Genomic DNA, 21,933 nt, shown 5'->3' with positions numbered 1-21,933 from the left:
TTTGTTGCTCTTCTTACAAATAAGCAAGTTTCAGAAAAATCTTAGTATTGTTTTAAGTCAGCCCCTTCCACATAAAAACACAAAGAACCTGTTTCTTCCAGTCAGTACTTTGGGGCTCGAGGCATATAAGCTAACCGTGTGGAAAATTAATCAGACATCTAAGAACTTTCCATGTAGACACACAGCCAACTGATATATTTTTCTCTAGGGGAACTTGTTGTTGACTAAATGATTAAGATATTTAAGTCCTTGCTTCATTTTTTGGCTATATTTATAGCCTCATCGATAAATACTTCTCTGATGTTCCCAAATTCATTGTTACACATCATTTTTAGATCTAGGCTATAGTGAGGAATATGAATTGCCCAGAAATAGATTTGTTAAGTAACTTACATATTAAATATTCTTAATATAGTATCAGAAATCAATAAATAAGTTCAGAATTTTAATAGAGTTATTTATTTATTTATTTATTTTGAAATGGAGCCTCACTCTGTCACACAAGCTGGAGTGTAGTGGCACGATCTTGGCTCACTGCAAGCTCCACCTCCCAGGTTCAAGAGATTCTCATGCCTCAGCCTCCCAAGTAGCTGGGATTACAGGCGCCTGTCACCACTAATTTTTGTATTTTTAGTAGAGATAGGGTTTCGCCATTTTGGCCAGGCTAGTCTCGAACTCCTGACCTCAGATGATCTACCCACCTTGGCATCCCAAAATGCTGGGATTGCAGGCATGAGCCACTGCACCCGGCCAGATTTGTTATTTAAAAGTGTCTCTATTTTCTTCATTTTTACTTTACTTTTATTACAGTCAAAATTATACAATCTTTTCTTAATCCTAAAGTAAAAATCTATAAATGTATTTCTGTCCATACCATTCTTTGAGCAACCCAGGTGTAATTCTGCATCAATAGGAAGAGGTTTCAGAGAGACCTCTAGGAAAGCTCATCATCAGGAAAATATTCTCCACACTAATCTCCAGCATGTTTGATTTTTATATTCTCAGATAATAGGTGAAATTTGAAATATATTACAACTACTTGCTTTGAAGTGCTTTTCAATTTAGATTACAGGAAGAGAAAGTGAGATTCCAGTTGAATTTGACAATCCAAATTCTTCTTAAACAAGGACAAGTAGAACTAGAAAATTTCCAGCTAGTGCTGGAGTATTCTGATGCAATTCTCATCAACAGGAACATAATTGAAGACTTGAATTCTGTGATTCGGGTAATTATACTTTTTATTTTTATTTTTATTCAAGGTCTTGCTTTGTTCCTCAGGCTAGAGTCTTGTGGCACAATCACGGCTCACTGCAGCCTTAAGGTTGGGCTCAAGACATCCTCCCCCCTTCACCTCCAGAGTAGCTGGGAGTACAGGTTCACACCACTACACCTGGCTAATTGTTTTTAAATTAATTTTTTGTAAAAACAGAGTCTTAATATGTTGCCCAGGCTGTTCTCAAACTCCTGAGCTCAAGTGATCCTCCTGCTCTGGCCTCCCAAAGTGCTGGAATTACAGGTGTGAGCCACTGCACCTGGCCAATTATACTTTTTTAAAGACAAAACATATTGCCTGCTATATTGAATATTTTACATTATTCTCCCATTTTCATAAGTAATTTTAATTCAGTTAAGTCAGTGGTTTCCTAACTGTGGTTGCACATTAGAATCATTTGAAGAACTTTATAAATGTTCCCGGACCCCATCCCCAGGATGAGTATTTTTTAAAAGCTCCCTCCATAATTTTAAGGTTCAAGAAGGATCACAGAGCTAAATGTACATTCTAGTATGCCATCGTTTTGTTAGGCCCAGCCTACTCAGGCAAAGATAATCTTAGATAAGCTTGGTTAGTTGATTTCAGACCTTACTTCTTTTCTAATATTAACATTTAATGTTATTTCCCTATAAGCTTTAGGTATAATTGAGTCCTAAAAAAATATCCCCTATAAGCTTTATTTTATCTGTATTCTACAAATTTTAATATTTTGTGTTTTAATTTTCTTTTCGTTTAAATATTTTCTAATTTCTGTTGTGACTTCCTGTTTGATTCACGGGTTATTTAAAAGTGTGTTATTTAATTTCTAAATATTTGGGGATTTTGTGCTATTTGGGAATTAGATGATAACACTACTGTACATTTTATTTTTACAAATGCTATAAACACAAAACATATTGCTATTATTCTTGCTTTAGACAGTTATCTTTTAGAATAATAAAAATGTGAAAAGAGGTATTTTCTATTTACCTTAATTTTCACTATTTCAAAAGATCTTTATTTCATTGTTTAGATCCAAATTTCCATCTTGTATCATTTACCTTCTGCTTAAAGAACTTCCTTAAACTTAATTGAAGTACAAGCCTGCTAGTAATGAATTATCTTGGTTTTTCTTTATCTGAAGAAGTCTTTAATCACCTTCATTGTTGAAAGATATTTTGCTAGATTCACTGGATTGCCAGGTTCGTTCATTTGTTCTCTCTCTTTTCATTTTAAAGATGTTCATTTTCTTCTGAACATCTATATAGTTTCTGATAAGGTTTCTGCTATATTTTTTATCTTTGTTCTTCTGAATTTAATGTGTCTGGCATTGAGATTTTTTATCTTTGGTTTCAACAGTTTGAACACGATGTGTCTAGGTGGGGGGCGGGCGGTGTGCGTGAGATTCTTGAGGTTCTCTGAGCTTCCTCAATCTGTGATTTGATATTTGTCATTATCTTTGGAAAATTCTCATTGATTATCTCTGAATATTTCTTCTGCCCTGTTTGCTCTCTCTTTTTCTACTGGGATTCCAATTACACACGTGTCAGATTGTCTGATATTGTTCCACATCTCTTAGATATTCGATACTCATTTTTTTCACTCTTTGTCCTCTTTATGTTTCAGTTTGGGTAATTTCTGTTGCCCTATATTCAAGTTCATTCATTTTTTCTTATGCTGTGTCTAGTCTAATAATGAGCCCATCAAAGGCAAAATATCTGTTACCATATTATTGTAGATAGATAGATAGATAGACTTATATTTAGTATTTGTTTAACTCTTACAGTTTCCATCCCTCTGCTGAAATTCCCCATTTGTTCATGCATGTTGTCTATCCTTTCCAAAAATTTTGTTTTAGAAAAGTTGTAAAGATAGTACACAGAATTCTCATATACTCCTTATCCAGTTTCTTATATTTTTATTGTTTTCCATCAGTATGGTACATTTGTCACAACTATTGAAGTAATATTGATACATTATTATTAACTAAAGCACAAACTTTATTCACTCTTCCTTAGTTTTTACTTAAGGTCATTTTTCTGTTCCAGGATCTCATCAGGATACATTTTATTTGGTTGTCATGTCTTTCCTTTTTTTTTTCTTTTCTTTTTAGACTGAGTTTTGCTTTTGTTGCCCAGGCTGGGGTGCAATGACACAATCTCAGCTCACCGCAACCTCCGCCTCCCAGGTTCAAGTGATTCTCCTGCCTCAGCCTCCTGAGTAGCTGAGATTACAGGCATGTGCCACCATGCCCGGCTAATTTTGTATTTTTAGTAGAGGCAGGGTTTCTCCATGTTGGTCAGGCTGGTCTTGAACTCCCAACCTCAGGTGACCCACCTGCCTTGGCCTCCCAAAGTGTTGGGATTACAGGCGTGAGCCACCACGCCCGGCCAATTGTCATTTCTTTCTAGACAGTGACAGTTTCTCAGTTTTGTCTTGTTTTTGATGACCTTGACAGTTTATTGTAGAGTAATAGTCAGTTATTTTGTAGAATGTGCCTCAACTGTGGTTTCTCTGATGTATTTATCACTATTCACCTGGAGTATGGAGACAGAGACCACAGAGGTAAAATACCCTCTCAGCACATGATTTCAAGGATACATGCTATCAACATGTCATCACTGTTCATTGAATCTTGACCACCTGAATTGAGGTAGTGTTTGTCAGGCTTCATTACTATAAAGTTACCTTTTCTCCACTGTTCCATGCTGTACTCTTTATAAGGAAATTAGTCATAATTATTTTACATTTCCCATCTGATAGTTCTAACACCTGTCATCTCTGATCTAGGTGTGTTGATTGCTTTGTAACTTAGTTTTTTAGAGCTATTTTTATTGTGGTATAATACACATCACATAAAATGTACTATTGTAACCATTTAAAGTGTGCAAGTCAGTGGCAATTAGTACATCACAAAGCTGTGCAGCTAGTACTTCTATCTGGTTCCAGAACATTTTTGTTTTGTTTTGTTTTTTGTTTTTTGAGACAGGGTCTGGCTCTGTCATCTGGGTTGGAGTGCCAGAGCATGATCTCAGCTCACTGCAACCTCCACCTCCCAGACTGAAGCCATTCTCCCACCTCAGTAGCTGGAATTACAGGCATGTGCCACCACACCTGGCTAATTTTTATATTTTTTTGGTAGAGATGAGGTTTCACCATATTGCCCAGGCTGGTCTCAAACTCCTGGGCTCAAGCAATCCTCCCGCCTTAGCCTCCCAAAATGCTGGAATTATAGGAGTGAGGCACCCCACCCGGCCTCAGAACATTTTTTATCATCCTAAAAAGAAACCCCACACCCATGAAGCAGTTATTCCCCATTCACCTCTTCCCTCAGCCCCTGGACACCACTAATCTGCATTGTCTCTATGGATTTGCCTATTCTTAGTATTTTGTATGAATGGAATCATACAATATGTGGCCTTTGTTTTCTGGTTTCTTTCACTTAGCATGTTTTTAAGATTTAACCATGTTGTAGCATGTATCAGTCTTCATTCTTCTTTTATGACCAAATCATATTTCATTTTATGGATATACATTTTGTTTATCCATTCATCAGCTGGTGAATATTTGGGCTGCTTCCACCTTTTGGCTATTGTGGTGCTTATAACTGTTCATGCACAAGTTTTTGAAAACCTGTTTTCAGTTCTCTGGGGATATATACCTAGAAGTGGAATTGCTGGATCGTATGGTCATTGCATGTTTAACTGATTGAGGCGCTGCAAACTGTTTTCCACAGTAGCTGCACCATTTCATATTTCCACCAGCAAAGCATGTGGGTTTCACTTTCTCTGCATCCTTATCAAAGCTTGTTATTTTCTCTCTTTTTTGTTCTTTGCTTGCTTGCTTTTTAATTACAGCCATCTTAGTGGGTTTATTCTTGATGTAAATTTCTCTAATGACTAGTGACATTGAGCATCTTTTCATATGCTTGTTGACCACTTGTATATCTTTGGACAAATGTCTATTGAAGTCTTTTGCCCATTTTTAAATTGGGTTTTGTTGTTGAGTTATAAGAGTTTTTTATATGTTCTGGATATTAAACCCTTATATAATTTGCAAATATTTTATCCCCTTCTATGGATTGTCTCATGTTTTTGGTGTTAAATCTAAGAATCAGGCCATGTGCAGTAGCTCATGCCTGTAATCCCAGCACTTTGGGAGGCTGAGGCAGGTGGATCACCTGAGGTCAGGAGTTCAAGACCAGCCTGGCCAAGATGTGAAACCCCATCTCTACTAAAAATACAAAAATTAGCCGGGCATGGTGGCAGACACCTGTAATCCCAGCTACTCAGGAGACTGAGGCAGGAGAATCGCTTGAACCCGGGAGGCAGAGGTTGCAGTGAGGTGAGATGGCACCACTGCACTCCAGCCTGGGTGACAGAGTAAGACTCTGTCTCAAAAAATAAAATAAATAAATATCTAAGAATCAAATCTGAAGTCATGAAGATTTATCCCTGTTTTCTTTCTTTTCTTTTCTTTTTCCTTCCTTCTTTTCTTTTCTTTTCTTTCTTTTCTTTCTTGAGATGGAGTCTCGCTCTGTCTCCCAGGCTGGAGTGCAGTGTCATAATCTTGGCTCACTGCAACCTCCACATCCCGGGTTCAAGCAATTCTCCTGTCTCAGCCTCCGGAGTAGCCAGGATTTACAGGCACCCACCACCACTCCCAGATAATTTTTGTATTTTTAGTAGAGACAGGGTTTCACTTTGTTGGCCAGGCTGGTCTCAAACTCCTGACCTCAGGTGATCTGCCTGCCTCAGCCTCCCAAAGCGCTGGGATTACAGGCATCAGCCACTGAGCCTGGCCTCAGTCCCTGTTTTCTTCTGTGAAGTAGGGAAATGTTAGCCATCCAACTTTTTGTGTTCAATATTGTTTTGGCTATTCATGATCCTTTGCAGCTTCATATGAATTTGAGGATTTGAAAAAAAAAAAAAAAAGCCATTGAAATTTTGGCAGTGATTGCATTAAATCTATAGATTCCTTTGAGGAGTACTGTCTTAAGTCTTTTGATCCAAGAACATGGGATGACTTTCCATTTATTTAATCTTTATATTCTTACAGCAATATTTTGTAGGTTTCTTTGTACACATACTTTTTAGATTAACTTTATTTCTAGGTTTTTTCTTTTTGATATTATTGTAAATTGAATTGATTTATTAATTATTTTACACATTTTTCAGTGGTGATGTATAAAAATACAATTGATTTTTGCATGTTGATCTTATACTCTGCAACTTTGCCAAATTTATTTATTATCTCTAGTAGGGTTTTTGGATTCTATATGACTTTCCCTCTATATTTAGATTCATTAATCTGTGAATGGAAATTGTTTTACATCTTTTCAGTTTGGGTGCCTTTTAGTTCTTCTTCTTGCCTAATTGCCATGACTAGAATTTTTATTACAGTGTTGAATCAAAGTGACAAAAAGTGGGACATCCTTGTCTTATTCCTGATCTTAGTTGGAAAGCTTTCAGTCTTTTATCATTCAGTATGAAGTTATGATGGGTTTTCTGTAAATTCCCATTACCATGTTGAGGAAGTTCCCTTTTATTCCAAGTCTGTTGCATATATTTTGTTTTTATCGTTAAATGGTGCTGGATTTTGTCAAATTTTTTTCTACATCAATTGACATGATCATGTGGGTTTTTTAATTTGTTCTATTAATGAGGTATATTATATTGTTTGATTATGCGGACCACTCTTGCAATCCTAGGATAAATGACACTTGATCATAGTTATAATCCTTTCAATGTGCTGCTGGAATCAGTTTGCTAGTATTTTATTGAACGTTTTTGGTTTTGTGTATGTGTTCATAAGGGATATTGGTCTATAATTTTCTTGTGATGTCTTTCTCCGGCTTTGGTATCAAGGTACTACTGGCCTCATATTATGTATTAGAAAGTGTTCTCTCCTCTCCTATTTTTTGGAAGTGTTTGAGTAGTATTGGTGTAATTTTTCTTTAAATGTTTGATAGAATTCATCAGTCTTCTGGTCCTGGGCTTTTCTTTTTGGGGAGGTTTTTGATAACTGATTCAATTATTTACTTGTTTTAGGTCTATTAAAATTTCCTGTTACTTATCGAATCAGTTTTTATAGTTTGTGTGTTTCTAGGAATTTTCCATTTCATCTATGTTATCTAATTTGTTGGTGTAGAATTTTCATAGTATTCTCTTATAATCCTTTTAATTTCCGTAATATTGGTAGTAATATTCTTGATTTCATTTCTTATTTTAGCAATTTGAGCCTTTTTTTTTTTCCTTAGTCAGTCTAGCTAAAGGTTTGTCAATTTTGCTGATTTCTTAAAAGAACCAACTTTTGGTTTCATGATTGACTATTGTTTTTCTATTTTCTTTCTTCCTTTTTTTCAGACAGGAAGTGCCACTGCACTTCCTCTGTCACCCAGGCTGGGGTGCAGTGGCATGAACACGGCTCACTGCAGCCTTGACCTTCTGGCCTCAAGTGATCCTCCTGTCTCAGCCTCCTGAGTAGCTGGGACCACTGGTGTGCACCACTATTCCAGGCTAATTTTTTGATTTTCCATGGAGTTGAGGTCTCGCTCTGTTGCCTGGGCTGGTCTCAAACTCATGAGCTCAAGCATTCCTCCTGCCTCAACCTCCCAAGGTAGTGGGATTACAGGCATAAGACACCACACCCAGCATCAGGTGTGAGGACAATGAGTAGGAATACAAATGCATACAGGTTGGTAGATTGGGTGACAGCAAAAAAAAGTTCCTGCCTAATTGTTGACATATAAAGTAAATTGGCTCTGCTATTTAAATGTATCTTATAATCCCTTCTGTTTAATGAGTATCATGCTTTATAGTGATCAGATTTTGCCCAAGAAGCCATTTTTTAATGTCTGTTTGTGTGTGTGTGTGTGTGTGTGTGTGTGTGTGTGTGTGTGTGTGACGGAGTCTCGCTCTGTCGCCCAGGCTGGAGTGCAGTCTCCACTCACTGCAAGCTCTGCCTCCTGGGTTCATGCAATTCTCCTGCCTCAGCCTCCCGAGTAGCTGGGACTACAGGCGCCCGCCACCACGCCCGGCTAATTTTTTTTGCGTTTTTAGTAGAGACGGGGTTTCACAGTGTTCGCCAGGATGGTCTCGATCTCCTGACCTTGTGATCCGCCCGCCTCGGCCTCCCAAAGTGCTGGGATTACAGGTGTGAGCCACCACACCTGGCCTTAATGTCTGTTTCTTAAAAAGAAGATGGAATTATCTCTGTGATCCAAGTGTTTTCTAAAAATAGCATTCAGCCTCAAATATTCTATGTTCTATATACAGAATCATATTATATGGATATCTAATGTGCTTTTTTAAAGACTCAAGGACAAAAGAAAATTGCTAGCATGATGGAAACTAAAGATGTACACAAAAGAATACTTCAGATTGAGTGGGAACATAAGAAAATGGAGATGGAAAGGGAAGATCTAAATCAGAAGGCTTGGGATATTCAGATGCTATTTTTTTCAAGAGATCGCCAAAAGGTAAATTCTCCCTAGCCCCTTACATAGTTTTAATTTTGTTCATTAATGTATTTATTCATTTAACCAGTATTTAATAAGAAGCCTCTGTGATACCAAGCATATTCTAAGCCAGGAGTGTTTCAAAATATATCTGTGAGTTATTTTTCTTCCAATAGTTTACATTTGCAGCCTCCAGTTCTTCATGACCCATTTAGTAGGATCATTCTACTCAGAGCTCACTAAGGATTTCCTGTCAAACCCAGTGGTCCTTCAATTCTCTGTAGCATTTAACCATCTTAATTTCCCATTCCTTTGACTTTCATCACCCCAAATTAATTTTTCTTCCAACATGTCATACCACTCTGCCTCTTTTGCTGGCTTCTCTTTTGCCTCTAACACTTCAATGTAGCCATTCTTCAAGATTTTGCCCTTAGCTATGTTTGTGTTTCTTTCCATACCTCTCCCTGGGTGATGTCCTCTGTTTTTCTAACTTCAACGATCACTTCTACAAACTAATGCAAGTTCTGTGGATTCCAAGCCATGCCCCATTTCTATAGTTTTCACCTCCCAGCAGCTCTTCTTAGTTTGCCTTTTTTGTACATCTCAAATCTACTTTTCAAGGTCTAGTTTAAATACCACCTTCTCCTTCACAAAACCTTTCTTGATTTTCCAAGCCTGGAGAAATTCCATCTCATTACAAACCACCTTTGAATTAGTATGACACTCTACATGTCTTCTGGCAACCAATCATATCTATGTGATCATCTTCCCATGAAGACTAGGACATATTATTTATCTTTGTATCTCCCTCAGTGTCTTTAACTAGGACTTTGTTATGTGGGACTCAAGTGGAACACTTAAATGTTTGGTGAGTTGAATAAATGACTGAATGAATGAGAAAATAAAGTAGGCATTTGTAATTTGTGCTTTGATATAATAATTAGTGTACATGAATACATTGATGGCTAAAGACAAGGAAATATTATGGCACAAAAGCCTAATCAATCTTTTTTTTTTTTTTTTTTTTTTTTGAGATGGAGTTTTTCTCATTTTGCCCAGGCGGAGTGCAATGATGTGATCTCTGCTCACTGCAACCTCCACCTCCTAGGTTCAAGCAATTCTCCTGCCTCACCCTCCTGAGCAGCTGGGATTACAGGCATGTGCCACCACGCCGGCTAATTTTTTGTATTTTTTAGCAGAGATGAGGTTTTACTGTGTTAGTCAGGCTGGTCTCGAACTCCTGACCTCAGGTGATCCACCTGCCTCAGCCTCCCAAAGTGCTGGGATTACAAGCATATGCCATCACACTCAGCCAAGCCAAATCAATCTTAACTTACATAGATATTTGTTATGAAAAACAGTAACTTTCAAAACTAAAACAATCTTTATAAAGTTATCTATTGAAAGAGAGAAAAATATTCTTACCTGGTTTTTTTTTTTTTTTTTTTTTAATCTCAAAGTACCTAAATGAACCAAACTATGAGGCTCTGATTAGTATTCAGATTGGAATAATGGAACAAACCATTGCTGTTTTAGATAAGGTAAGTCTCAAAGACATTGGTTATTATATCCTAACAGTTGTAAATCATTTGAGCAAAGTAATAGTGTTTCAAATCATGAATTTACCTAGACCCTAATAAAATCTTGGTTATTTACTAGTATTCATGAGGTAATTCGAAGTTGCTAAGTAGTGTCTTTGCAACCGTAACCAATGAAATAAAATTAAGCACTTCCTTTAATATTAGAATTAACCCCTGGGGACATATCTGAGTATAAGTGGATTTTCTATTTCACATTAGGTTAGGATTTATGTAATGGGAGTGTTGGTAGTCTTTCCTTGGCATTGGAAAGGTTTTATTTAATCATAACTGAATAAAAATGGTCAGTTTTTATTATGTAGTATACATTAGAAACAAAGCAATCTCAAGCTTTTAAAATATTCTCTCAGTTTAAGAATATACAAAATTTTTTTCTAAAATTTTTTATTAACCTACCATTCTACCTTTCAACAAATAACTCGAGTGCCTACTATGCCAGGCACTACAGATATGGTGGTAAGATGTTATCTTAATGATGATAATGTATTTAAAATATAAGAATAATGTCTTTATAGGATAAATCACATTTTTCAAAATTAATTTTGTGGGGTATCATGGGAACAAAAATTTCAGACCCACAAAAAGAATGTGGAAAACTGCAAGAAACTACTCAAAAAACTTGGAAAGTTCAGCAATCAAAAAGATATAGCAAATTACACCCTAAGCTGCAATCTACGAGAAGAGTTGGTAGCTGTCTCAGAGAGAAAAGACATCTGTAATGCAATGGGTAAGCATGTTTTTTTTTCTTTAACCAACTGTAAGTTTCTTTAAAAGTAATCAGTAATCCTAAAATGTATACAATAGTTAAAAAGCTACCAGCATTTCTTTAAAAATAGATCATTTAAAAATAATTTCAACTTTTACTTTAGATTCAGGGAGTACATGTACAAGTTTGTTACTTGGGTATATTGTGTGATGCTGAGGTTTGGGGTATGGAATGATTCTGTCACACAGGTATTGAACATAGTACCCAATAATTTTTCAGCCCTTCCTCCCTCCCTGCCTCCTCCCTCTAGTAGTCCCCAGTGTTCTTCTTTTTTCCTTTTTTTTGAGACAGGGTGTCCCTCTGCTGCCCAAGCTGGAGTGCAGTGGCATGATCTCAGCTCAATGCAACCTCCACCTCCCGGGCTCAAGTGATCCTCCCACCTCAGCCCCCTCAAGTGCCTGGGACCACAGGCAGGAACCACCACACCCGGCTAATTTTTGTATTTTTTGTAGAGAGTAGGTTTTGCCATGTTGGCCAGGCTGGCCTTGAACTCCTGAGCTCAAGTGATCCACCCACCTCAGCTAACCAAAGTGCGGGGATTACAGGCATGAGCCAGCATGCCTGGCCTCCAAGTGTTTCCTGTTGCCATCTTTATGTCCATGAGTACCCACTGTTTAGCTCCCATTTATAAGTGAGAACATGTGGTATTTGGTTTTCTGTTCCTGTGTTAATTTGCTTAGGATAATGGCCTCCAGCTACATCCATGTTGCTGCAAAGGATATTATTTCATTCTTTTTTTTATGGCCATGTAGTGTACCATGGCGTATATGTACCACATTTTCTTTTTCCAGTCCACTGTTGATGGGGCACCTAGGGTGACTCCATGCCTTTGCTATTGTGATAGTGCTGCAATAAACATACAAGTGCATATGCCTTTTTGCTACCAGCCTTTCTTCCACATGTTTGATTCTGAGTGCTGCTTCTGTATTTGAAAGTATTGATAAATAATCTAATTCCTTCTTCATTTTTGGGATAGGGTCTAAACTGACTTGCGAAAAGATTGTCAAAGAACGGTATGAAAACATGATGCAACAGCAGAAGTTAACACATATTTCAAAACAACAAGCTGAACAGATTTCAATACTACAGACTGAAGTTGAAAGATTAAGGATGAAAACGTTTCCTGCTCTTGTTCAAATGTAAAAACGCTGGCAGGAAAACACAAGGCCAAATCAATCATTTAAAAAATCATTTCATTTGGGTAAAATGATTTCCTTTTCTTTCTTACTGAGAAATTGAATTAGCATGTCCTCTTAGTTGCATGTTTCAGATAAAAAATTGTTTAATTTTAGCCTAAATTGTATACAGATTTTGTCCTGCATGAATAAATGTGTAAAATACCATGAATTGCTGTTTTTATTCAAGAATAAACAACACTTGAAGTCAGAAAGTATTCAATATCTATTTTACTCATTTAATCTGAGTCAGATCAAAGATATTTTCATAGTTATGGTATAGAAAGTCTTAAAAAGAAATTCTTTGCCAAACATTTCTAATTTTATAAAACTGTCAGAAAAGTTTTGAGATTATGGATAATTTTTATCTTTATGCTCTTCTGTTTCTCATTTTCTTCAGTAAGCATTTCTTTCATGATCAGAAAAAAATTACGAGAATATTTAGATTATTCCCTGCTTCACCAATGAGAACAAGATAAATCGTTAGCTTTTTCCAAGCCTTGTATCATTTGTAAATTACAACATATTTTGGCCAGGTGCGGTGGCTCACGCCTGTAATCCCAGCACTTTCAGAGGCCAAGGCAGGCAGATCACGAGGTCAGGATATCGAGACCATCCTGGCTAACACAGTGAAACCCCATCTCTACTAAAAATAAAAAGTAAAAAAATTAGCCTGGCATGGTGGTAGGCGCCTGTAGTCCCAGCTACTGGGTAGGCTGAGGCAGAAGAATGGTGTGAACCCAGGAGGCGGAGGTTGCAGTGAGCCGAGACCGCACCACTGCACTCCAGCCTAGGCGATACAGCGAGATTCCATCTCAAAAAAAAAATTACAATATATTTTAGAAAGATAATCTACATTTCTTTTATATTTTAATAGAATTCAATTTTGTGCTCTACCCAATAGGGTTTAACAAACAGAAAAATACTTTCTTATTTCCATGAAGTAGTTTATCACTTTACCCATGTAGATGGTGATAATTATATAATGAGATGACTAATTGGCCAGAAAACTGCTTTGCCCTTCCATAGCCTGTGGACTGCTGCCCACAGGGATCATGGACCAGTCTCCAAGTGGTGTGACTGTCTCACTGTTCTGCAATTTATGAACTCAACGTTAAGTTTAATCCTCAGTACCATATCCAATATACACTGATGTAGATAAAGCAAGAGAGCTATTATAAAATCTTCTAATTTAGAAAAGAAAAAACCTTTAGAAGATGTAATTGATCACCCACATAGTGATCTGTGCTGGATGGGGATGGTAAGGGAAATGATAGGACCAACATTTTGATGACTCCCCTCCTTTGTACTACACTGACTCCTGAAGTAGTCAGTTTGGCTTATTCAGTAGGGAAGTGCCCATGGGTACCATTTCCTACATCTGGGGTCCTTCAAAATTATCCCTGAGAGTTGTAGGGACAGACCCTAGGGTAGGGGTGCAAATACTTTATACTTGAGATGGTATTGCCAGAAGTTCTCTGTCCTGTTGGTTTGAGTCAACCATAGATGTACTAGACTTGATTTTTTAGTCTTTTCTGGTGACACAAACTCCATTTTCACCTAAGTTAGCTGTCTAGAGACTCCACTTGCTAGTAGTCAGTGCCACAAATTTCACTAGATAATGCTCTGTGGATCCCAGGTCTTAACAAACCAAACAGCCGGCATCATTTCTATTTCTTGGTCATCAGCCTTTGGTGACTCTGGCAATGCTCCTCGCTCGACTGCCTTGCTTTGAGGCATGGATGGAGTGGGGCTTAGTGGGCACCTTTTGCCGTCAAGCCACATTCCAGAAGCCCTTTCAACAGGAGGTACCTTCTGGTTTTGGGGCTTTGGAAGGACACATGGGTCATGCACACTAACTCCTCTCTTAATATTGTTCATGGTATTGACTCCTCTCAGCTTCTGCTGAACAGCAATTATATTCATATTTTATAGTCCTTTAAAATATCTATATTATCAGCTAATGATATAATTAACTGGGTCAGACACAGTATGGCTTTATGCATAGGAATTAAAATTATAGGATCTATTCCTGGGCTTCAAGTCTTGGCTCTGCTACTTGAGTTTTAAATAACCACTTAATTTTGAAATAACTATCTTAAATTTCTTCTTTAAAACTGGAACTAGTATTCTAGTTTTTTTAAATTAAAAACAAGTGTTATGTTGTATTAGCCCTCATTTTTATAAATAAAGCTATGGTAGTCAGTGGTTTTTAATAAATGCATCACATTAAATTCAACAGAGCAGCTGCTGTGCTGTTGGAACCTGAGCACCCAGTCAATGCTTGGAAATCCCCATTACCACACCCCTAAGCTTTCCCAGAATCAGTCTCACTGATGCTGTGTTTCCCACAAGTCGATATATATGGGTGGCTCCAGGTGATGTGCCTGTCAGCAGTGGGCAGCTGCAGCCTCTGAGATCTGGAGAGGTACCATAATGACCTACCAAAATGCCAGCACCACCACAAGGGGCAATTTCCTCTGCCACGTTTAAGCCCCTGGTTGGCAGCAAGCAGTGATAAGAGGCTGGCTGGTAAGCACTAGAACAGTACAAGTCCACAGGGGTGCCCATCTAGGAATCCCAGTGCCAGAGGAGGCTCAGATAAGGTCTTGGCCAGTCTCCAGATTCACAAAGGCCAGCGGCACAGGAATTTGTATATGTGGGCAGGGGAAGAGTTTACTGGCATGGCACCAACAATTAGAATGGACACAAAAGCAGGGTCTGGCGTCTCCTGCTGTGCCAAACATTCAACACTGGTTAGATCATGGGGAGGGACTGGGCTGAAAGTGGGATGTACTTGAGGGGGGTTCAGAGGAGTGCTAAACTAGTAGGGAATGGCTTTTGAAAAAGCTAAGTAAAGCTGTTTTAACACTTAAAAGGACCCAAAAGCAGAAATCCAGAAAGCCCTTACGAATGACTAGCAACTAAACCAGGAAGCCACTGATCCACAAAATTCTATCACCTCTGCCTTTCTCCGTAAGCACACTCACTGCCCTTAAGCATGTCAGCTCTGCTCCTTCCAGGTGTATATACAACAGCTGCAGTCACAAAAAGAGATGGGCTTTCTTTTCCTGAGCTAAATTCCAAATTTTCAGGGACTGGCCCAGCTTGGGTCCTATCTCCATACATGGCCAAAATGATAGGTACAATTGTATAACTTGGCAGCAGAAACCCAACCCCTGTGGAGGTGGGTTTATAAACAAAATAAACAACCTAAATTTAATCTATTTCACAGATGAAGCTAGAAAGGCAAACAAATGTAAAGAACCTTATATACCGTGATACCTTGATGTGGGCGGGAGATAAGGAAATGTAGTTTTATAAGAAATAGATGGTTTAGCCAGGCGCAGTGGCTCACGCCTGTAATCCCAGCACTTCGGGAGGCCGAGGCGGGTGGATCACCCGTGGTCAGGAGTTCAAGACCAGCCTAACCAACACGGGGAAACCCCGTCTCTACTAAAAATACAAAATTAGCCAGGGTGGTGGCACATGCCTGTAATCCCCGCTACTCGGGAGGCTGAGGCATGAGAATCGCTTGAACCCCAGAGGTGGAGGTTGCAGTGAGCTGAGATTGTGCCATTGCACTGTAGCCTGGGTAACAGGAGCAAAACTCTGTCTCAAAAAAAAAAAAAAAGAACAAATAGATGGTTGTTTCACTAAATCATGAGTATGAGAAACAAATTTGAAGAGACAGGGAAGAATATAGTTTTGGACATATGAGTTTAATTACCTGCTAGATTATCAGATGGAAATATGTGGTAAATGGATGGAAACAAGGTGCATAAACTTAGGAGGCAGAAATTTTTAAACTTTAGGTTTAGACATTTACCAGAGTGGACAATTTTTAACATTTAAAATAAAACTTTTTGCCACAAAAAACAAATGTATTAAAACTAGTTTCCAGAACTGCCCAAATGACTTTTTAAACATGATTTAAATGTCAAGTTTTCTTTGGCAAGTCTATCCAAAATATGAATTTTCCTTTTAGAAGTTAGTTTATAATTTATATATTAGAGTGCCCTTAATTGATGTTCATCGGGATACATTCCTCTGAGCCCTAATGGTTTTGGGAAGCCTAGGCGGGTGGATCACCTGAGGCCGGAGTTCGAGACCAGCCTGGCCAACATGGTGAAACTCAGTGTCTACTAAAAATGCAAAAATTAGCCCGGCGTGGTAGCAGGTGCCTGTAGTCTCAGCTACTCGGGAGGCTGAGGCAGGAGAACTGCTAGAACCTGGGAGGTGGAGGTTGCAGTGAGTTGAGATCACGCCATCGCACTCCAGCCTGGGTGACAAGAGCAAGACTCAGTCTCCAAAAAAAAAAAAAAAAGTGCCTAAATATCTTTTAATTAAGTTGTCATTCTCAAAGATATTCTGGAGCAAAAATCAGGAATTAAACATCTATAAATTCTTCTTCACTTCTGTTATAGTGCAGCAATTTATCATCTAACCCATAGTGGTCTATCAATTGAGTAAGGCTCAGTTTCTTGTTCTCTTCAGACACAGCTGACTGCAACTCATAAAGCAACAGCTGGCTACAACTTCTCCACTTCTTTATTAACAACTGTAACTGAGACAGATCATTCTGAAACAGAAAAAAAAAAAAACATGTATGTATGTCAATAACTAGTCATGCTAGTTCAACTTAATTAAAGTTGTTAAATTAGTGGATGTGCAGGTTTAAAGGCTAACATACACTGGGATGAATGGGACTTCTATCTAGGAAAAAGTAGGATGGTCATATGTAGAATGGTTACAATGTCATTCAACTTGAGTTCAATGGCTATTTTGTTGGCTCACACTCTGGACCATCCTTATGATAAGGGAAAAATCAAATCATTAAATTGGGCCAAAACTATGTCAAGAAGCAGTAATACAGGGAAAAATCTACTCTATTACAACTGTACCTTTTTAAAAATGACACTATACTGTACTTTCCACTAAATTTTGCTATGAACCTAAAACTGCTCTTTAAAATTACAATATTCTAGTTAAAAATATTTTTTTAGGCTAGGCATGGTGGCTCACACCTGTGATCCCAGTACTTTGGAAGGCCAAGGTGGGAAGACTGCTTGAGCCTAGGAGTTCAAGACTAGACTGTGCAAAATAACAAGACTATCTCTACAAAAAAATAATTTAAAAAAATTAGCCAGGTGTAATGGCACATGCCTGTAGTCCCAGTTACTAGGGAGGCTGAGGTGGGAGGATCACTTGAGCCCAGGAGTTCAAGGCTGCAATAAGTTATGACTGTACTACTGTACTCCAGGCTGGGTAACAGAGACCATGTCTCTAAAAAGAGAATGAATAAATAAAATACATTTTTTACTCCTAAATTTTAAAATACATTCAATACTCCTAAATTTTATTTTTAAAAAACCCTAAAATTTCAAGAGAACAAATGAGATATGCTATCTCATCATTTACTCCACATAGTTGGGGGAAAATGAGCTATTGCATATATATGAATTTTCCAGGTAATAAAGGTTATCTCCTTCCATGTACTCAAGTTCTATTTAATTCAACCTATATGAGTTGAAATCTAAAATCTAATATATATTTGGTTTTTTCTCAAATAATATGGCTGAATCACATTAATTATTTGGGGGAGACACAAGATCATAAATAAAATACCTTTTATTGTACTCTACAGCCCATTTTTAGTTTTACTAATTGACTGTCAGCTTTCACTTCTGTTCCCGTCGTACTTGCATCTAACATTTAATACTTCTAATATTGCTGTGGGCTAGAAACTAGAGAGAAAAGTTTAACTGCATATTAAATAAGAGCTGAGATTCTTAAAAAGTTTTACCTGGTGTTTAAGGGCCTTTTCTACTCTAAATCTGGAGTTGAATTAAAGTTGTTGGAACCCAGGTTTCTGAATATTTGGCTTATTGCTTATTATGATAAAAAAACAAACACACACCTTATTTTCTATTTTTGAAATTACTTTCCTGCAATTTATGTAAAAATAAAAATGATACAATGGTCCCGAAATTCTTCTCACCTTTGATCTATACATTTTGACTAGTTTTAGCCTCCGAAGAAGGTCTTCTTTCTCCTGAACCTGCTTCACCAATTTGGCTTTTTCATCGTTTAATCTTTGTTTAGGAAGATTCTCATTCATGAACTCATTTTGGAGAGCACTGCATGATCCAGAATGAAGTGACTGAGATTCACAGACACTGAGATTCTTCAAAGTATTTTTCAAATTTGTATTTTCTTCAAATTCACTATCTATGTGTTTAAAACTTTCTTGAAATTCCAAACAGTTTTCCTCTGTGGAAGATGCTGGTTTGTCTGAAAAGGTCTGATCATTTTCTTCACTCTCTACTTTAAGACGTTTCACCACATTGTAACAGGAATTAAATGAAGATCTTGTTTTCCTTAATCTTTCTCTAAGTGTTGCACTCATAGGCTATAAAGAGCATAAAACATTAAAAATGTGAATCAAGAAAAACATTCTTGATGTCAATAAATCACCAGAAATAAAGGCCTTACATTTCTGTGCTAGACACCACTAGATGGCTTTCTGTCTCCACATCTAAAGAAGGCATCACAAAATGTCTTTAATTTCTGGAAGCTCCATTTGTTCTATTTCCTTTTTACTTCAGCAAGATCAACACCTTTCTAAAAGTGTTGAAAGGTTTATCCCACTAATCAAGGAACATTTGTTCAGTAACAAGCACATGCCTGACGGTACTCCAGGTGCTTCAGAATTACAGAGTAAGGAAAAGACCTAGACCCTGCCACTAAAGACCTTCACAATATTGCACAGATTCTAACTTTCTCCATTAATCTGAAACTAACTGAAATGAATTGATTCAAGAGGAAAATATGGAAAGGGGCTGGTGGGTGTCATATATGTGACCTTAGAAGAAAAACATAAAATTGTTTAATAAAATGTCTACTTATTTATGCTACACATTATGTTAATTAACAACCTTCAGTAGAATTTAAACCACCACTGCCACAATACTTAGAAACACACAATGGATCCACTGGAAGGACAAAGATTTTCATACTTGTTTTCGTGAACTATTTGTATAGGGAGATGATGGATTCGCAGAGGCCTGAGGAGTGCTAGGTAAAACCACAGCTGAGTCTGACGAACTTTCCATCTTGAAAGTGAAATCTTGGTTTTTCTCTAAAAAAGAAAAATTATTAAATGAGAATCAAATTAGCCACACCTCTCCATAGTCCATTTTTATCAAAGAATATATTTTATTGGTGTACAAAGCATCCACAAGTAAGCCAGATATTTCCTCTAATTTCACTTTGTAATTCATTATTGTTCTTTTTGCAGTTTTCCATTTGCCTTCCCACAAAGGGACCACTAAGATTTTCATGACACATCAACCAGCTAGTATCTCATAGTCACAACTCTCCTTGTTTTCTTTTCATCCACCAAAATATATTCAAATTCTGCCTTGGAAGAAGGGAATAACAGCTTTAGATAATCAGGAATTCTTTATGATGACAGCTTCATAATTCAAGAAGATATAGCCGAAACCTTGACTCAAAAACAATAGGACCTGAATGTCACCATCCTGAACTCTACAAGCTGTGACTAGAACCCGTTACCCTGCCGGCCCGAGGCATAAGAAACACAGCGGAGATGCATTTACGCCCTTTTAGTTTAAGCAGCGAATAGGCACTGAAAAGGAGAGTGGACTGAAATTGCTTTCTCCGACAAAGGCATCAACTTTTGAGAGGCAAACCAGGGGCGGGAGTAGTCCCCTCCTTCCCCCCATTGCAGAAAGCCCACTAGATCCCCGAAGACCCCATGCATGAGGTGAGGTTGAGTTCCCCAGACCCGGAAAAGGAGCTCAACTCGACTCCACAGCACACTCCCGGGGAAGCCCAGGGCTCAGGTAACCCCCTTCCCCTCAGCTGAGTACCTCCCTCCGCCATTCACAGCGAGAGCAAAAAGCGCGCGCAGCTGCGGCCGTAAATCGATCCTGTGGCAGGGGCGGGGCCGTGCGGCTGGCGTAGAAGACGCGCAATTGGCCAGACTGACTAACGCGCGAGACGCCGCTTCACTCAGCGACTCAGAGCGGCGGGACTGCGCGCGCGCCTCCGCCAGCCGGCGGTTGGGGCGGGGCTTGGCCACACGATAGGCGGCCTAAACGCGTGATTGGCAGAATTAACCGGTGCGCGCGGCTCTCCCCGCCCAGTGCCCGAGGGCAGCGGGAGTTCGCGCGCGCGGCCGTGATCCGCAGCAGGTCTTCGGGGCGGGCGAAGCTGAGCTTTGGAACGACCAAGCGATCCTGAGGGGGGCGCGCTTCCGTTCGCGGCTTCTCTTGTCTTATTTTCAACCGCCTTCCCTTCAGGCTTCCTTGTTTTTGTGCGTCTGTGAAGTGCGCCTGAAAGTGCCTCCCCCCTGCCCCCGCCAGCCCGCCGCCTCCATTCTGTGGCTCCAGTCAGTCTCCTCTCCCCGCTCGTCACAGAAAAGGCTTTCCTCAGATGTGGCGCGGCCAGAAGCCGCACGGCTGGCTGCATGTTAGATTTACAGCTTGTGGACTCCCCAGAGGCAGAGACCACAAGAACAGCGTTGGGTTCCAGCCTGTTGAGAATGAAACATGTTAGAAATCTATCCGAGAGTCCTGGCACTTTAGCTGAGCTCATCGCTAGCTTTTTTGGCTGCCGCAAACTCGGCGGTCCCGTCGCTAGGTTTTTTTTTTTTGTAAACAACCGTTTCTGTACCTCAGTATTCAGGCTTCTTAGCGTGACCTCAAATCTTTTACTCAAATCTGAGGGAAAATGTAGCCCAAGGAAGTTTGTTGTGGCGCAACACAGGAAACAGAACAATCATTACATGAGATTGTGTCGGTGCAAAATTCAGATGTTTGAGACCGATAGGGCCTTTGCCGGCCACCGGGCAGCAGCATCCCCAGTCGAGAAAATCCACCCCCCCGACCCCCCGAAGCGTGGCGAGGTTCTGTTGCTACGCGACGACAAAGTTAGCTACACTGGGTGGAGCACTGGGTTTAGGGAAAGAGTTGTGTAACTTCTGAGTCGCGTGGAAGTTGGGAATTTCCAGGGGCTAGTGTTTTCAGTCCTCTTATTGAATGGCCGTTTTAAACATTGATATCTCTCTTTACTATTAATAACATCTGACAGTAATGGCTTAGAAGTGGCCAGAAGGGAGTTACCTGAGCCTTAAGCAGTCAGGTATAATAATTACAGAACCTGAGGACTACTTAAGGGAATGATTAGGGGCACAGACGTTAGAGTCAAATTGTCTAGGTTCGAATCCTGGCACCCTACTTTATGTTGTGCCTCAGTTTCTTCATCTCTTAATATGGGATTGGAGAATTAAATGAGAACTGGTAAGAGGCAACTAGAACAGAGCTAGGTATCTAGGAAGCAGTAGTTATTTTATATATTCAAGTGTATTCACCATTCCCTAACTGATTTAAAGGAATGTATCACCTTCACTTACCTTTCACCCCTTGATTTATCTCCCATTCCCCGAAAAAGCACATATATTTTTAAAAGATGCTGTTATCTGTAAGATCCCACACAATGTAAACTATAAATAGCAGAAAATGCAGAGCTTCACATATGATTAGTAATACATATTTCACTCCTAAAAATTTTTTAAATTACATAAGTTAACCCCAAGGAATTTACAAAGTGGAAGACAGAACTCATGATTTTGTGATAAAGGTGTTACTCATCTCACC

The 21,933-nt window shown here is 38.8% G+C and overlaps 2 protein-coding genes across 2 annotated transcripts in view; one reads left to right on the top strand and one right to left on the bottom strand.

The window, feature by feature from the left end:
- CFAP43 (cilia and flagella associated protein 43) overlaps positions 1-12,468 on the top strand; it is a 108,566-nt gene extending 96,098 nt beyond the window's left edge. Inside the window, exons 34-38 of the mRNA XM_025396840.1 lie at positions 1,066-1,225; positions 8,568-8,732; positions 10,172-10,252; positions 10,883-11,036; positions 12,052-12,468. Coding sequence (XP_025252625.1) covers positions 1,066-1,225; positions 8,568-8,732; positions 10,172-10,252; positions 10,883-11,036; positions 12,052-12,218 — 727 coding nt within the window. The 3' untranslated portion in view covers positions 12,219-12,468. The remainder of the gene's footprint in view (positions 1-1,065; positions 1,226-8,567; positions 8,733-10,171; positions 10,253-10,882; positions 11,037-12,051) is intronic.
- Positions 12,469-15,951: 3,483 nt separating this feature from the next.
- On the bottom strand, positions 15,952-20,176 carry SFR1 (SWI5 dependent homologous recombination repair protein 1). The gene is made up of 4 exons (XM_025397129.1): positions 20,146-20,176; positions 19,270-19,391; positions 18,252-18,662; positions 15,952-16,832 (listed from the first exon to the last, which is right to left on the bottom strand). The coding sequence occupies exons 1-4, from the start codon at positions 20,156-20,158 to the stop codon at positions 16,641-16,643; spliced, it is 738 nt and encodes a 245-aa protein (XP_025252914.1). The 5' UTR covers positions 20,159-20,176; the 3' UTR covers positions 15,952-16,640.
- Between the last annotated feature and the right edge of the window lie 1,757 nt (positions 20,177-21,933).

Source organism: Theropithecus gelada, chromosome 9 (assembly GCF_003255815.1).
Source record: "Theropithecus gelada isolate Dixy chromosome 9, Tgel_1.0, whole genome shotgun sequence".
Taxonomy (NCBI): Eukaryota; Metazoa; Chordata; class Mammalia; order Primates; family Cercopithecidae; genus Theropithecus; species Theropithecus gelada.
The sequence above is the reverse complement of the archived record's forward strand: the minus strand, read 5'-3'. Positions and strand labels throughout refer to the sequence as shown.